This window comes from Rattus rattus, chromosome 5 (genome assembly GCF_011064425.1).
Source record: "Rattus rattus isolate New Zealand chromosome 5, Rrattus_CSIRO_v1, whole genome shotgun sequence".
In the NCBI taxonomy this organism is placed as follows: Eukaryota; Metazoa; Chordata; class Mammalia; order Rodentia; family Muridae; genus Rattus; species Rattus rattus.
Window position 1 is genome coordinate 63,438,224 of NC_046158.1, and position 19,305 is coordinate 63,457,528.

At 34.1% G+C, this 19,305-nt stretch overlaps 2 protein-coding genes across 2 annotated transcripts; both read right to left on the bottom strand.

Annotated features, from left to right (window-relative positions):
• Positions 1 to 4,192: 4,192 nt before the first annotated feature.
• Positions 4,193 to 5,137, bottom strand: LOC116900277 (olfactory receptor 5AL1-like). Its single transcript, XM_032902030.1, has one exon. The coding sequence runs from the start codon at positions 5,135 to 5,137 to the stop codon at positions 4,193 to 4,195; it is 945 nt and encodes a 314-aa protein (XP_032757921.1).
• A 7,452-nt stretch (positions 5,138 to 12,589) lies between these two features.
• Positions 12,590 to 13,534, bottom strand: LOC116900278 (olfactory receptor 1044). The gene has a single exon (XM_032902031.1). The coding sequence runs from the start codon at positions 13,532 to 13,534 to the stop codon at positions 12,590 to 12,592; it is 945 nt and encodes a 314-aa protein (XP_032757922.1).
• Positions 13,535 to 19,305: the final 5,771 nt, after the last annotated feature.

The window sequence follows — 19,305 nt, forward strand, 5'->3', positions numbered from 1 at the left end:
AATAGCAGTGTGGTGGTACACATATTTAATCCTGGCATTCTGGAGGTAGTGAAGGAACTTAAATGGAAATTTGTCTCCTGTTATATAGTTTGTCAGAAACCCTCTGAGAAGTCAGATCTTGTCTTAAAATATAAAAAAAAAAGTCTTGTATTTCAACTTCCTGTTTACTTGTCTGCTTTTTGTCAGTAGCTGAGTCATACTATACTATATTGGTCAATAGCATCATATTGACTAGTTTATGGACATTAATGAGAGAGAGAAAGCTCTCAAGCCTGGTCCAAACAGACACATGATAAGTACAAACAAACAAACAAACAAACAAACAACAACAACAAAACTTCTGCATCATTTTAGACTATTTTTAACTACCTTTAAATTATTTCTGTGCCAATATAAACATTTTCACCGAGTAATATGAAAAAAAATGCTAGTTGCATATGAGCACGGAGAAGGTATTCAAACTCGTAAGCAAATCCAAACAGCTATGAACCTCCAAATGTGTTCTAATTACAAAGTCAATTCCCGAAGTGTTTATATGATATCATTACTTAATGAATGATACATGTGCCTATAGTGAGGAGCATAATCATGAAATCTGTTTCATACTTACAGATGTAGTTTGTCTTTATGTAAACAAACTCATTCCTGGTTAGGATTGATGCTTTTATCAGATTCATGAGCATCCATACCTGAAGACCAATGAGATGCATTATTTTTGCCATTTTCTCCATACTGTTGCTTAAAAAAAAGGAATGATTTTCATGGCAATGGATATTCGAAGAATAGTCAGATAACTGTGAATGACTTATATAAATTGTCATGCAGAAGGTTACACCAAAACTGTGCTAACTACTCCTGGCTAGAATAAAAGGTAGTTGAATAAGGAAAGAAATAAGAATGATGTCTCTCTTCCTCACATTAATGACTCACTGAAGGAGCCCATGCTTTCTGCCTCTATAGCACCAAATGCTTCAAGGCATCTAGTTCACAAAAAGAGATTTTTTTCTGGGGACACAAAAATATTCTTATTGCACGCCATGACTGTCACATGGATACCTTATATTTCTTTTGCAAGTGAATTCAATAACAAAGATTACTTTGTTGGTCAGATAACCAACCCAGTTACACATTTTTCTACCACATAATGTGGACAGTAATTTTCCAACCAAATATAAGAAGATACACTGTAGTATGTCAAAATATTTGCAAATTCACAGATATCCATTAATTGACATTTTGGGCAAAGATAACACTTATAAAGACAGGAATGATGTCAAATGATCTAGAATGTTCCACCAGGAAAATCAAATCTAATGGATTTAGAGACATGTGACATGAGAATGAGGCAAGTAGCTTTGTAGTGACTGAGCAGATTGATGAATAATAACAATTTCACCCATGAAGGATATTATGTCACTAGCTTTTCCTTGATCTCAAGATTGATGATTCTGTGCACCATGATTAGAGATACTTCTGCAAGGAACAACTAATTCTCTATACTTTAATCCTGTAGACTAGTACTTTATATAAGTTTACTGTCCTCTGTGTTATTCCATTTTCTTCTTAATGTTTACTATTATGTTATGTCTATTTCGTGTCTCCAAAAGAACATTCACTATTTCAATTTTTCATATTTGTTATTGCTCTTGCTGTTAGGCAGAGAAAAACATTTTTTTAAAAAAGTAGAAGATGGAGCAGAAGCAATGGCTCAGGGACAAGAGCACTAGTTAGATTTCCGATATCCATAGGTTGACCCCAGCATTTGTAACTCCTGTCCCAGGTTACACAAAATGCTTCAGGACTCTGCATGCACAGACACTTGTGGTGCATAGACACAGGGACAGGCAAAACAAATCTATATATTTGGAATACTTTTCTTAAAAAAATAGAAGCAGAAGATGGCCTTGTTGGGCACCAATTGGAGGAGAAGTCCTTTGTCCTGCCAAGGCTGAACACCCCCGCACCCCGGGCAGGGAGGTAGAAAGGGGTGGGTGGATGGGTGTGGGAACACCTTTATAGAAGAAGGGGGAAGGGGTATGGGATAGGAGGTTTATGGTTGGGAAACTGGGAAAGGGGATAACATTTGAAATGCAAATACAAAATCCAATAAAAAAGTGTTAAAGAAAAAATTAATATTAATTCTAACTTTAAAAAATCCTCAATTTTCTTTCAATAACTTTAGGTGTACATGAACTGTCTATTTTATTTAACTAACATTCCTGGATACATGTAAGTAATTACGCTAGTTAAAGCTTTATGTCACTAGGGAAAAAAAGAAAAATAGAAGTGAAGAAACACTTGACACTGAAAAAATTTTAGGGGAGAAATATAGTTTTTGTTACCTTTTGATTTCTGTATTTCTAGGTAAAAGCTGAACTGTGCATGATCTGAAAGACAGAGTATCCTTACAGATTATAAAATATATAAAACACATTATTTTACAGAAAAAAAGGTGTATCAGAGTCAATATGTTCTTTGGGGAATATATCCATTTGGAATTTGACTGAACTTGATTGAAGTGGGGGGGGGGAGGTTCTGGCTGTCTCCCGAAAAGCTGGGAGAGTATCTAAGGTGACTGAATTCATCATTACAATAATGAGAAGGACGTTAGAGAAGATCTTGGGAAATATTTATTTGCAACATTTTAATTTTGGTGTGTGTGTATATACATGAATGCTTGTGAACTTCATGTTATAATATCATCAGCAGCCATTTTAAATTCCATGATCTGGTATTCTCTGTGTTGCAAAAATTTTAACATTTTGAACACCTAAAAAACTGTTATTAATTCTTTGGAGGACATTGATAAACCACTCAATTGTATTCTATAGTTCTCAAACCAATTCACTGTGTGGAAATTAATAAATTTAGTGTGATATCAAGTTATATGATAAAATTCAAAATGATTGATTACCATGAATGTATTTTGGGGCACAGTAGCATGTACAAAGTGTCTTTGCTGATCTCTTAGTTTTTATGATGAACTTTTCAGTTTGTGTTATAACACTGTTGTACAAGCAGTGGAGTAAATAAAAAAAATCTATTTCTACTGATCAAAGACATATTAAGCATTCAGTAGAGTTTTTACCATTTCTAAAGTTTGAACAAAAAATTCCATTGGCAATACAACCTCAAACTTGCAGTAGTTTTAAATTTCATCTTCATAAAATATATTGCTTCTTCCTCATTTTTCATTATGAAAGATAGATTTGATCAAATTTGAATATAACTACCCTTTTTCAGCTGTGAAATACTTCTTCATTGAAAAGTACTAAAGTTCTGGTACTTATATTTTAAATGTTGGTTATAAAATAAATTATTTATCTTTATGCTTGATAGTTTTACATTATTAAATCAATTATTTTGACACTCATTTATGAGGACATAAATGCAGAATGAGTTTGCAAGTCACTTTATAGTCCCATGCTTTACCTACTGTCATATAAATAAACAGAAATAAATCTATGGTGTAATGCTACTGTTTTGGGATGAATAAAGCAAAATTTATCGCAAACTAGCTGTGTAACAAGTTGACTGTTTTTTAGTTATTATGACTTACAAAAATGACAGGTAAAAATAACATAAAAGTTTTATCTTTTTTTAAAAACACCAGATTACTAACAGAGTCAGACAGTCAATTGTTGACTGAATTTAAAGGTAAAGACATGTAGACATGGTTTAACCCTATTTTCTTATCTCTTTCTTGCATCATTTATTCCATGGGTCATTCCTTTGATGCACACTTAAGTTCTAAATCTAAAATGATTTTGAAAGCACCATTAGATCAAATTTCCATCGTCGTAATAATTATAAGTTTGAAATTGTTTTAAGCCAGAATATAAACTCTAGTGTGCTACACAAGGGGAAGTACTGCAACATGGAGAAAGAGTGATGGGAATGATGTTAATACAATATATAATAAATGAAACTCTCTAAAGGTTGCAATCAAACACAGAATTTGTCATTATACATTACAGTATTTTAAAGTAATCAATACACACAATATATATATATATATATATATATATATATATATATATATATATATATATATATATATCTGAGAAACTAAGCCCAAGGGAAAAATGTTTATCTCTATTTTCTCCCAGTGGATATTATTGCTTTGATCAAAGACAAATTTAGACACAGAGTTTATTTTTTATGGCTCCAGTTTTTTCACTTGTAATTTGGATCACTTACTAGTATTTATAGGAATCTTATCTATACTTTTCTTCAAAGCATTTTTCACCTCCTTATTCCTTAAGCTATAAATTAATGGGTTTAGCATGGGGATCACTACAACATAAAAAACAGCAGCAAATTTGTCTGTATTTAGGGAATGGCTCGATTCTGGTTGCAAGTACATAAAAATGATTGTCCCATAGTATATGGCAATAGAAGACAAGTGAGAGGCACAGGTGGAGAAGACTTTCTGCCTCCCTTCACCTGAATGTTTCTTCAGAATTGCAGACACGATGAACAAATAGGAGATGAGGACAATGAGGAGAGAGCAGCACACATTGAACCCAGCCATGCTCAGCAGCATTAGCTCCTTGATTTGAGTGTTGGAGCAAGCTAAAGCCATAAGAGGAATGTCTTCACAGAAGAACTGGTTCACTAGGTTGGAGTCACAAAAAGATAAAATGAATGTGGTCACTGTCTGAATAAGTGCTGTGACAAATGCGTAAATGTACGTGGTAATGGCTATTTGAATGCAGAGTCTCCTTGGCATGAGAATTACATAGAGCAAAGGGTTGCAGATGGCCACATACCTATCATAGGCCATTACAGACAGTAGGAAGACTTCACATACAGAAAATGTGGTGAAGAAACATACTTGAGCTGCACATCCATAAAATGATATGCTTTTAATCTCACGCAAAAAATTTACCAGAGCATTTGGTGTGACACAGGAGGTATAACAAAAATCAACAAAAGCCAGATGACTGAGGAAAAAATACATTGGGGACTGAAGCTGTGGGCTGATTTGTATTAACACAACCAATCCTAGGTTACTCATGACACTAAACAAGTAGATGATTAGAAGAATTACAAAGAGAATGATCTGAAGTTCAGGATCTTCTGTAAGCCCCAAGAGGATGAACTCTGTCACTGATGAATGGTTGCCTTTGGCCATTCAGTACATGTAGAGAGTTTTATGATTAGCCCCTTCTGATGAATAATTTCTGAGTGATCTTGATTCTGCAAGAAACAATCCAAGTTTATATTAAAAGATAATAATGAAATAAATCATCTTCCTTCAAAAAAAGACTGTTTTGCACTCTGCATGTAGGATTTACTTGCATGGCAATTATGAAATGGTCTAGTTGAAACTCAAAGCTGACAAGTTCTTCAGGAAGTAAAGCATAAGTGCAAATCTTCACTCACTGCTTTATTACCTGAAATTATAATTTTGCATTAACTTTTACAAATTAAACTGGAAAAAGCAAACTTATTAGGAAATACAGTTTCACAGAATTTCTACATAACTCCTTGAACAATTAAATATTTTTGTGCATGAAAATACTATTAAGAAATAGTGCTCTATAAAGAAGGCCTTTAGATAACATATTAATTACATATATCTCTAGGTCTTGCAGTTAGGAACATTTGTTGAATTTCTTCTTCTTTATATCTAAGTATTCTGAATTTCCTTTTCCTCTATGTGTTATTTATGAATTTCAAAAAGGAGAAAAAAAACAATACTAGTTTGAAAGTCATATCCCCAACCCCCAGAGACACACACATGAATAAATATGAATGGTTTTACCATTATAGATGAATAATATAACAGTAATTTTCCTAATAATATAAAATTCAGTAATATTAGTTTAATACCTTCAAACATTCAGCATCAGAAGGGGAAAAAAGGCAGTCAATATTTCTGGAGTCTCATTCTTCTAGATTGTTCTCTGGTTACTGGAGAGGTGTCAGAATAAAATTCTTCCTTTAACCATAGTAGAGGTGGTGCCTTTTTCATTTATATTATTCTCGGTATCATCTCAGTTTTCTCACCGGCCTTCTAGATTGAAAGTGTATATAGTATGTATATTATTGATATAGCATCTGCAATGTTTAGAAGGAAAGAATATGTGACCCTTTTACTAGAAATCAAAACCAATACTACCTTAGATCCCTGTCTATAACTAAGGGAAGAAAGCAGTGGTTTCTAGAAAGGTCTATAGATTTACTCGATTGGAGTTTTTGGATAACAGAGGGAATGATGACCTGGGACGATAACTGAAAAGTTGCTAAAAGGCTCAGTACCATTTCCAAAACCCAGAGACTGATGACTTATTTTATCAGGTTATGCCAAAGGTTTAATGAACTCTTGATACTTCATATGATCCAAGAGTGAGAGTAGCTTTTAATAACTGAGTGGTGAAACTTTGATTTTTTATTGCACTAGAAGCTTTTTAGGCCAACACACACACACACACACACACACACACACACACACACACACACACACACATCGTAGATTTAAAGCATAGGTATTTTCTACTAGGCTAAAAAGTGAACATAAAATTTTAATGATACCATTAAGTTAGAAGCCTCTTTTTTTGTCTTCTCAATTTCTTAATATTTTGTTGATTAATTTATTTTACTTTTCTAGTTTGAAATTATACTGGAATTATAATATTTCTACTTTCCAAGTATTTTGATATACTTCTTGCTTTCTCCCACATTAACATGCTTTTCATCACGAATTGTTATTGCATGTAAATATGAATGTGCATATATATTCCTAGATAAAACATTCTCAGAATGTATAATTTTACCTGCTTTAATTTTTTAAAGACTAACCTAATTGCAATATTCTCTTTGCCAGTGCGAGACAAATGTGATCAGGATTTTGTGTTAATATATACTTTATATAATATCTATCAGTTATTATATTAATTAGTTTTATCAGTATATATGAACAAATTTATATAAATAAAATAATTTATTCTGAAAAAACGAAGCAAATCACCTTATGTGCTTAATTATCAGTCATCAATATTTTTCATGATATTGTTGCTGTGGAAACCTAGATTTGTACTTGGTAAGTTATAGTGCTGTTTTTTCATAAATGTAGTTAATTATTGCTTTGGGATCTTGGGATGCCTCATAGTAAGTTTCTTCCCTCTGCTGGGTCTGTTTCTATGATGATCATCAATGTGCTGTATAGTTTATTTACATCTATGAAAACGATTAAATACTTGTCATATCTTCATTTCTTTCTACTCTTTTTGTTAACTATTCAGTGTGAGACCATCCAATCAAGTGCAATCTACAGATAGGCTTTCTTACACTGTAATATTCTATGTCTATTGCAAGAAATCTTTAGTGTACTTGGCAAAAATTGTCATAGAATACACACACACACACACACACACACACACTAAATGGGCTATCATTTGAAATGTAATAAGATATAGATCAAAAGATAATAGAATGATGGGAGATAAGATATAGTAGGTAGATAGATGATAGATAGATAGATAGATAGATAGATAGATAGATAGATAGATAGATAGATAGGTACTTTTCCAATAATTATTACCATCTTAACCTACTCCAGTCAATAAAACCAGAACATTTATACAGAACTAAAGAATAAAATTAATATTAAATCTGGCAGAAATTTTGTAACAAATATAAAATTAAAGATCAAGATGTCTGAGTCAATCAGAGAACAAAACATAACACAAACCTGAAGGAAAAGTGTGGAGATTAGTTCTTTGACTATGTAGAAGTAAACGAGTTAACAGTGTTCACAGAGTGTTAAGTTTCAGAGATATCTGTGGATACTTTTGACTTTGAATTTCACCCCTCAGTATCTCCTCTGTGTGCTGGAAAAAATTACATAAGCTTTGATTTTTTTCGTGTGTTCCAGATCTAACAGATTGCCAATACACAAATGAGTTAGAACTTTGACAGCAGATATTTGTAAAAAGTCACTATTCCCCAATTCTATTAGAGGCCCTGACTTCAAAATGATAGCACAAATTAGAAAACCTCTGCCAATTCAGTATTATCACACATTCAATATAATTTGAAAGAAATATAAGATTGTTCATTGTGTTATGCAGATCTCTCAGTCTTAAAATTGCATCTAATCTCTTTTCCCTAGAATAATCACAGAAGACTCACACCATATTATAGACACATAGGGGAAGATTAATTAATTTCTCAGTACAGTCACTCCCTTGATTTCAAGCCCTACACATCCTTGGGAATGAAATATTAGGACAAAGTGCTAAATATCATTAAGACACCTTATATTAAGTGAGAATTGGAGTAAAAGAGGAAGAAATTCTATTGTTTAGTTGATAGTAAAATATATATACCAACTACAGTTTAATAGTTTCACCATATACAAATTTACCATTCTTTGAAATTATTCTTGATGTAGTGATATGGAACATATTGATTAGCCTTTAAATATTTTAGTGGTTACTTATATCTTATTGTTCTATGGACTTCTTACCACCTGTTGAATAATTTAAGAGTAACTGATTCAGTTCTGATCCAGAACAACAAACAAGTAAACAAATCAATAAGGTAAGGCTCCAAATCCAGTTCTTCCTGTTGTGTTGACCTCTCTGAACACAGCCTGTTTCTCACAGGATGTCTTCAAGTTTTGAGAATCTGTAGAAAATATAAGTACATGTAAATGTTCATTAAAACTCTGAAGGGAATTGCAGTTGCTGTAACTATGATTTGTGGGGAAAGAGTATTTTTTTCAATAGAGAATTATTTGTCTTCTGAGAATACAGTTTCTACCTAAGTATTAGTCCCTTAGAGAGACTGAAGTCTTAGGCACAGGGCACCATGTCTTTGTATTACTTAAGCTGTCCATTGTAAACAGAGTATTTTCTGACTCATGGAGGTTTAGAGTTGTACACACAGAAGCACACCACCTCTCAGTGACATTGGTCTTGGCTCTGTCAGGAAGGCATGATGATATGACTCAAATCTTCAATTCCTGTGGCATAAGTTTTTTCTTAGAAGAAAAAGGAAAAATACTTTATCCTAAAAGGAAAATATTTTCACACATTATGTGCTGCCAAGAGAGACTAGCAGTATTAATATTAGAGATGAGAAGTTTACTGTTGAATACTGTAAATATTCTCTCTCTCTCTCTCTCTCTCTCTCTCTCTCTCTCTCTCTCTCTTTCTCTCTCTCCCTCTCAGCAAATGTTGAAGAGGTTTGCTGTAGTCCATTATAAAAGATAAAAAGATACATGTTGCATCAGCTCAGAGTTTTTGGCTGTGATGTCACTGTTTATATAGTAACTAAGTTCATTTGGTTCATTATACATGCTCCTGGGACTATTCAATGCAGTGGAAAATGGAGTGAGTAAAGAGGTCATGCTGACAACTGTTAGTAACTGATTCATTGTCTTCAGGATTCTTATATCTCCTGTCAGTATTCATGAAAATGTACTGGACTCATATTTGAAATTTGTGATATAGGGCAAAACTTCATCACTTTAAAATAATGTTCTCTTTTTGGTGATAGAAGAGAAATGTTGATAGGGACATGACACTCTTCTTCATAAAGCTACATTACATTTTGTTATGTTGTCTATACTATACCTCAATAGGAAATGATAATTCTTGCTACTGGCTACATGGTCTATATTATTCCAACTATTGTGAGTACATTTGATTCTTTATATGATGTCCTCCCCCAGTAATTGTATTCTCAAACTGTATTCTTTAAACATAGAATGAGAAATAAACATGTGTTAAGAGTCATATTAAAGTTATGTTGTAAAGACCAATTAAGACACATACGACAATTGAAAGTCATATTCAATCATTTATATGAATGGAAATAAAATATAGCAGTACTGTTATTAGTAAGCAATTTTTTTAATTAATAATGACAAGAGAGTTTTAGAGTTTCATAAAGTTTTTCAAGAAATTGGAAAAACAAGACAAATTTAGGGTCTTGCTTTTTGGAATTTTTTTTAAATTTATGTATTTATTTTATGTATATGAATACACTGTAGCTGTGTTCAGACACACCAGAAGAGGGCATTGGCTCCCATTAAAGATGGTTGTAAACCTTCATATGTTTGGTGGGAATTGACCTCAGGACCTCAAGAAAAGCGGTCAGTGCTCTTAGTCACTGAAACACCTCTCCACCTGGAATGTCCATGTAGAGTAAGAGTACTGAAGTGGGTGGGGTAAAGAGTTTGGGTATTTCTCTGAGTTCTACAACTAATCTTATAAACATTAATAGTCTTGAAGAAATGAATAGCAGAGTATAAGTGATCTATCTCATCAAGGGCATGGGAAAAGGACTCTTTAAAGTCAGAAGAGGAATTGAATATAGAATATGGTGGAAAATGGACAAGGGGAATATAAGTGTTTCAGGAGATTTGATCACACTGTTAATGCCGAGATTATATTATTTACTGAAAAAAAAAATCCCTGTTTCTTCTCACGGTGTGCCTCACCTTTAACATATACTTCTAATCCCTCTAGCTGGAATATAGATATAACCTTAGTATACACCTTTAATTCCAATTATGAAAAAGTTATTTTGTAAAAGGAAACAACCATGTTTGAAAGTGATGTCTTATTGAATGGAAGACAAGATGGATCAGAGAAACATTTGACAGAATAGGATCATCCTAACTCTCAGGAGAAGAGAGAAGAAAGGGAACTACCTAAGAAAGCAGTGCAAAAGGAGGAGGAAAAGAAGGAGCAGTTTTATCAGAACAGTTTTACAGATTGTTTGCAGAGAGAACAAGCTAGAAATAGATGAAGACAGATTAAACTAGACAACGAGAAGAAACCTGAAGATTAAAAAGACTGGCAACGTTAGTTTGAGGTCAATCAGAGTAATTTTGGAGGTGCTAAGAGAAGCTGGATTAATCAGTGAGCTTTAAGAGGATTTTGAGCGAGAGCAGCTGAGTTGAACCAGTCAGCCAGAGATCAAAAAGAACTAGGAAGGGGCGAGCTTATTCATCAGTAAGTCTCAGAGGTTGAAAGCATTTGAGGCCTAGACAAGATAATACAGAGCTAGAAGCTTTCATAACTAGGCCTAGGCTAGCAGACAGCGACTGTACACCTCAGAGATACAATTACAACAGGCAAATAAAAGTTTAGGAAATGAGAAAAGTTTAGGAATGGTGGTAGAGTTAAATATAGAGGCAGGAGAGGAGGTAGGCAGGTAAAACAACAGCATGTCCAAAAAATTCATATACCATTAAATATTTACCTAAAAAACCTATTATACATGTGTGTGTATAAATATACATAAATAGCTTTAATAAACTTTTCTCAACTGGACTGAAACTGTTCCCTTCAAGAGCCAAAGATCACTTAACTAAAACCTTAATTGTATACATGAGAATCTTTTTCAGTTATTGGATAGGTCTGTCTACAAGACTCCCCAAACATAGAGACTTTTACTGTTGCCCTTGGTTACTCTTGACAGGCTAAAAGTAAGTCTCTGTTGCTGGTGACACTGCATGTCAGAAATCAAATCCAAGGACCGTTGAGCTGTAACTGACCAGAATGTCCACTCTGCAATGCCTAGTTTCATTGTTCCAGAGAGCACTAGAAAAAGTCCCAAAGGAGGGAGATAACCAACAGCCCCATTCAGCTAAGATGTTTATGAACCACACCAATGATCAGTATAGCACAGCAACCCTAAGGGTGCAGTAATGGTGTATAGTCTCAATGGATTCATCTACAAAACTCTTCTACACCTGAGCCTCAGGGAACATTTTGGAAGAGGAAAAGAAAACAGAGAAAGATTGTAAGAGCAAGAGGATCAGGGAGTTTGCTATGGGATCTCTCCAAATAATATCAGAAAATGTACCCACAGACTATCACAAACATTACTTTCTAAATGTGAGCTGGATAAAGATGAAAACACTGAACACTCCAAACTAAACAGAGTAAATCCTGTGAGACCTCAACATTGTGGAAAGAACTATAGGCTAAAGAGTTGGTCTTTGCTAGAGAAGAGAACACTATTACTGTTCAGGTTACATAGCCATCCCTGAAAACAGAAAGGCAAATAACATTATACAGACTAAGCAAGTAATATTTACAAACATTTCTATATATTTATACACATATACTTGCAATAGCAATTAGTGAAAAAAAGAGGACAGAGATTTGAAGAAGTGCTTGGAAGGATTTGTGGAATGGTTTCAATAGAGCAAAGGGTAGAAAAAGATATTCCATGTCTGTTATAACCTCAAAAGCATAATTAAAAAACAAAAAGAAAAAGATTGATAATTTAAGTAAGTTTTCTTTTGGCAAATGGGAATTTGAGTCTTATTACCCAAAGTTCCCAAAGTTTTGTTGTTGTTGTTGTTGTTGTTGTTATTGTTGTTGTATGTTTCCTATTTTTGAAATGAAAGAAGATGTTTCAAATTATTACATCTAATTTTATATATGAAATCACATCCTACATTTACAATTTCTTGTATAGGAAAGATGTTTTTCTATAAATACATATAATATATTAATAAGTAGACATGTTATTAAGACATATATTACATGTATCAATAAGTAGTCTTTTATTGGAAAAAGATAGAACACACATACTCCATCAAGTAATTTTCTTAATTTCATGACATAAACATTTGGTTTCTACTGATAATTAATTTCTTCAAAGCATCCTTCACTTCCTTGTTCCTTAAGCTGTAGATCAAGGGGTTCAACATGGGGATGATCACTGTGTAGAAGACAGAAGCCATTTTGTCTGTGTCTAGAGAGTGGTTAGAACTGGGCTGCAAGTACATAAAAATGAGGGTTCCATAGAAAATGGTCACTGCCAGCATGTGGGAACCACATGTCGAGAAAGCCTTGCGTCTACCTTCAGCGGAACGCATTCTTAGGATGGCAGAAATAATGAATGTGTAGGAAATAAACACAATGAGAAGAGAGGAAATGAACATGATGCCAGCGCAGACAAAGATCCATAGCTGTTTGGAGTGAGTGTCTGAGCAAGTTAGCCTGAGGAGAGGCATGTCATCACAGTAGAAATGATTGATGGTATTTGAGTGACAATAGCAGAGGCGAAAGGTGAGGGTGGCATGAAACAGTGCTACCAAGAAGCTGTAGAGATAGGGGGCAGCTACAAGCTGAAAACAGATTCCTGGGGACATTAGGACCATATAGAGCAGAGGGTTACAAATGGCCACATACCTGTCATAGGCCATGGAAGCCAGGAGCAAGCATTCAGCTGTCATGAAGGCTAGGAAACAGCCTAACTGGGCAGCACATGCATTGAAGGATATCACATTTTGTTTGTACAAGAAATTGCCAAGCATCTTGGGTGTAATGACAGATGAGTAGCAGAAATCAACAAAAGCCAGGTTGCTGAGGAAGAAGTACATGGGTGTGTGGAGTCTTGCGTCTGTTCTAATGACCAGGATCAAACCCAGGTTGCCAAATGTTGTGAAAAGATAGATGAATAAGAATACCCCAAACAGGGGCATCTTTAACTCCTCGCGATCTGTGAGGCCCACAAGAATGAACTCTGTTGCCTGGGAGCAGTTTATCTGAGCCATGAATCTTCATAAAATCTATGCAGAAATCAATAGAAAAGATTGTAACCAACATTTTGACAAGAATATTTTATGCTAATATAGTGAAACACATTACATTGTTAACATGACAATTATAGATGAATTTTAAACTGATTAGCCCTTTTGGAGTCAGAACAATAGAAGACTATGAGGAGGTTATTTTCTTGGAAATGTTTCTCTTGCTCTAAACTGGTAGCAGGATAGGAACCAGTTCACTGGTTCAGTCTTTTTCTGATGTTTCCATTGATTATTTGCCACTCAACATTAGTTTTTGGAATATCGAAAACAAATATCAACATGCATATAATAAAAATGATTTTATGCCAAAGGCATTGCCATACATATGTAACATAAACTATATTTTGTTTCCATGAAAACATACAAAGTTCTTTTCTTTTATTCTTTACTATATACCATAGAAAAATTATGATATCTAACCACAGGTTGAGAATTAGAAAGATCCTATGCTTTCTAAGTGGTCCAGATCCCAGAGCAAACAGAACTTACATTCTCTGTCCTTGTCCTTGTATAGTCACAGAATTGGCAAGCCCCATCTGCCTGTAGTCAGCACCTGTAGTCAAGGTCATCCGTTCTTGGAATTTGACTCTTCTCTGTGTTGTGGTTATCAGTCCTAAGCATCCTCAATCTGAGTATTCTGTGTTTTCTTTGGAATTCATCTACTTTAGTCCTCTGCTGGTTTTGGCCTAATCCTCCCTCTGTAAATAGTTCATAGGATGCTATATTTCTTAATAAATTTGCTTAGAGAAAGACATCAGCTTATGCAAGACCCCTTGCTCCCAACTATTGCTTTGTGCCTCAATCCTCAATCTTCATACTGGATAACTTACAGTTTAGTGCCCTCATACCTGGGTTTCTGTCACTTACATGTTTGTAATAGTCTTAGTAATGCATATGGGTAGCAGGACATCAGACATAATAAAACTTATAGCATATTTATTTCTGTTTGGCTTTTGACAATAGTCTGTTGTAAAATACCCTTTATACAAATAAATAAGAAGATTCCCAGAACATTTCAGTATCTGAAGTAAGTTTAGAATTCCAAGCTGGGCTTCAAACAAGGTCCAGGGCATCTGATGATAATATTTTCATTATGGCCTCCTCTCTTCCCTCAGCTGAGCTCCTCCTAAAGAGGACAGAAACGAAGTACACATAGAAGAAAAAGATAGTCAGAGGGATCTAAGTGTGGTGGTGGATGCCTTTAATCCAAGAATTTAAGAGGTGAAGGCAGCAGGAATAAGGCATTCAAATTCACCTTCATTTGTATATAGAAAGTCAAAGGGCTACTTCTCAAAAAAGCACAAAACCGAGAGAGAGAGAGAGAGAGAGAGAGAGAGAGAGAGAGAGAGAGAGAGAGAGAGAGAGAAATGTTGAGGTTTTGTCTTTTACTGTCTATTGTAATGCTAAATTCATAGGTCAGGGGCCATGACTTGAAGTCTGCTAGTTGCCCCTGTGACTCTGCCCATAAGTTAATTCTGATTGGTGAATAGAGATGACAACAGTTAATAGGTGGGCAGAAGAGATTGGTTTTAGATTTTTCCCAGCTTGGTGTCTGAGCAGAAGAGGAAGAAGAAGAATGTGCAGGAGATGTGGAAGGAGAAGCAGCCATGGGTTAAGGGTCAAGAGAATGTGGCTCTGAGGGGCTGCTCAATTGGAATTAAAAGCATCCCAGATGAAACGTAATAAATAGCGAGTAATAACTTGGTTTATCAATAGGAAAGTAGAGTCTAACAGCATGGAAGGTAGGCAGCTGCCCAGCTATTGTGCAGTTTGAGGCTTATTATAACTATAAAGGCTGTAAGTGTGTCTTGCATCCAGAAACTCAATAACCAAAGGTGGAATAGAATCCCTGGCCTGGGATTTTTATAATTTCCGCTATGGGAAAATGTAAACAGTAAGTAAAAAGCATAACCAGAAGGGAGGAAATGAATAAGAAAAGAGCACAGACTGTAGTCAAAGGGGTATAAAGTGTCTGGGTCAATAATTCCCACCATTCCTTGTCTAAAATATTTCTCCAATTTTTGTGGCATACAGTTACAAAGTAATCTTCGTATGTAAGACATATTACGTGTTCATGATCATGGCATTTATACATATATTTTAAATAGCTATAATTAAAAAGTGTCATTGCTCCCCAAGTGATTTTCTGCTACTTACAAAGTCTTGTTGCTTTTTATATGACTGATATACAGAAATATACATACACACACACACACACACACACAGAAAGAGAGAGAGAGAGAGAGAGAGAGAGAGAGAGAGAGAGAGAGAGAGAGAGAGACTCACACCAAATGATATGCATAAGATAAAGTATATCAACTTTATTTTATCAGTGTTGTACTTTAAATGCAGAGTCTTCATATATTTGCTTGTCCTTTTGGACAATGTTCCTATTCACAAGATAATATAACATATGCAGTTGTACCTGGTAGTTAATCTTCTTATAGATCTCTCTGAAAAAGTAAGATCAAATTTGAGAAAACATAAATGGTGTTATAGACTATTTCAAATTCGGGAGAATATTATGCAAACATCAATTTGCAGTTCCTGTTTTTCTTTCTGACTCACATATTTAAGTAACTCAGAATAGTTTCATATGATAATATAATTTCTTTTTTTTAGTTTGAGATGTTTATATGGAAATTACTATATGATAGATAATTATTTTCAAAGTTTTTATTTCAATTTATTTTATAGAACAGAGTTGCATTATGGTGTTTCTAGACATGGCTTGATGTCTAAAGTATTTGTTGGACAAGGTTCAAGTTCAGATCCTAAGCATCCACATTAGAGCCAAGTCTGGTTTAAGTATGTACCCATATTCCTAACACAGACACAGGAGGATGGAAAGCCATCATTGGCCAGTCAGTCTAACTCACACTGAGAACTTTAGATTCTCTGAGAAATCTGGTGCGCGCGCGCACACACACACACACACACACACGCGCGCGCGCGCACACATACACACACACCCCTGCACACGCACACACATGTACACACACACATGTTCACATACACGCACATGTGTACAAACACACATACATACACACACTGAAGCACTAAATTCTAAACTATCTTATAAACACTAAACAATCTATATGCACAGGCATACAGAATTTCAAATGCACAGAGAAAATTACAGAGCAAGGGACTTTTAAGACTCATATATGTTACTTTGATGTGAACAAACAATGGCCAATCATCAATTTAAGGAAACAATTTCAAGTAAGAAAAAGAAAATTATGCTTGTGTTTGTAAATCTTCTTGATGATGATAGGAGGATATTTTTAGACATGATCAAGGTTTGGAAATATGTTGAAAACTGTCATATAACCTGTAAAATATCCAAAATTATACCCTCATATATTGGTATGCAACCACCTAATCTCAAAAGATTAACAATATCACATGTTTTCATTGCTAAAATGTTTCAATGAAAGTTCAGCATAGTCACTCTCTCATAGGGCTTCATTATATATGCTTAATTACTCCCTTTTTTTTCTACCCAAGTCCTACTTATCTTCCTTCCAAATTCAGTAGCACAAACACGCATGGCTTCCTTTAACCGTTTTCTGGTTTCTTGGGATAATTTATTTTATTGTTTGTATGAACTACTGTTTCACTTTTCCTTATACCCAGAACTTTTATCAACCGCTTTGAACTTATAATCCTGTGAAAAAGAAGAGTTTATATACAAAAACTTACAAATTGTGTATATATTTGCTTGAATATCATATATCGTTTAATATTGAATCAAAAGCATAAAAAACTGTATCAGCAGACAAAGTATTACATATACCCATCCTTTGAATTTCTACAACATGGATGCTCAGTAGTTTCTCATTCAATACACATAAATTGAACAATTCCTGACCCTATGTCTATGTTAATAAACATTCTTGTCACTCTGTGTTTGTTACACAAAAGTCAGCTCATTTATTTATTACTCATTTATTTTTTAGAATTACAACGCAGGATATCATTTCCAACTTCTCATTTCCCTTTCCTCCTTTTAATATCTGCTACATAAGACTCCTTCCTCTTTTTCAAATTCATGGCTTCCCTTTTAATTAATTATTGTGATATGTATATGCATATATATGTATACATGTATATTCCTAAGTAAATACAACTTGCTTTGTCTGTATATGTTTTCAAGGCTGACCATTTGTTACTGGATAACCAAACTGTATGATTCTCTGGGGAGACTATTTCTCCTACTCTTAGCACTTCTATGGTGGCTGCAGCTCTATGTGTAGAGGCCTTCTTGCCTTTTCTTTGTATTTTTATTATAATGATTTTTATTATAATGTATTTTTATTATAATGATAACATAAAATTAAAAGCTGATGCTAGTAATTAAATTAGGACAATTCCATGCACTGGTAATTTTGTCACTTTTTCAAAACTACTTGGCTTCTTTATTGAAATACAAAATATAAAGAAACACCTTTAAGGATAGATGTACAATTTTCTTCTTGGTTAAGATTTATCAAACAGGAAAGAAATAATGGAATTTTAAGTCTAGGCATAGGTACTTTTCCTCCAATCTACACTTGCCTCCTAACGAAAAATGGATATTGAAAGACAGAATTTTAAAAATTGAAATTTTGCCATAGATTACAATCTCTCCTTTATGTGTCTATCCCTTTCAAAATAATCTGATAGGTTTCAGAAATCTCAAGTATTTCCAAAATCCAGTCTAATTATACATTTTATATAATATTAAATACATATACAACTAAAATTGAATAAGGATAAGCTTTATACAGTTTTATTTCAGAACAAAAATATTTTAAGTATAAAATGTTTCCGTCTGAAGACTATCATGATCTTCAATTTTAAAATATTTGTTTTGTCACTAATGTCAAAACCTCTTCATTGAACTTACTTGGAAAAAATGAGGTTCTATTTCTTCGGCAAGTAGTGTTTGGAGGCCAACAAACTATGGGCTTTTATTGGTGCATCTATCCCAAAGGATCTACTTAGAGGAATGACATAAGAAAGATTATCAAGGAAAATTATACTTTCTGTCTCATAGGCATCCCAAGGCAGGTGAGAGATAATTAATATAATTCTTTGGTTTTGAGAAAACACAGATCTTAAACTCTATTTTATTACATCATTTCTCTAATATTCTAATTTTGGGATTGTCATTTGTCTCTGATTTTCACTGTGATATTATTAGTTGCTTAGTAACACTCTTTATGCTTATTGCAAAAAGTATAAGAATTATCTTATGATAATTCTTGAAATATAAATACAATTTAGAAGAGCTTAGTCCCAAAAACCTATCTCAGAGGATTATAAAACATAAAGCTTTATGTTTATTAAACAGAACCTTGATCATGGTTGAATCTGTGAATTCTGTAATAGTGAGAAAACCTATTTTTATTAATTAATCTGTAAACTTATGTTTTTTTCCTTTTTATTTGTTATTTTATGTATTTACCTTTCAAATGTCAACCTGCTTCCAGGCTTTCCCTCTGGAAATCCTCCCTCCCCCTGCATCTGTGAATATGTTCCCCTCCCACCCACTTGCTCACCCCTCATTGCCCTGGCATTCTCTTACATTGGTGGTTTGTTCAGGAAATTTTCCCCTGTGCCAATGTGTTCAAGGCTCTTCCCCATGTTCTCTTCTATTAGTTTCAGTGTATCTGGTTTTAGATGGATGCCCTGGATCTACTTGTACTTGAGTTTTGTGCAAGGGGATAAGAATAGATAGATGTGCTTTC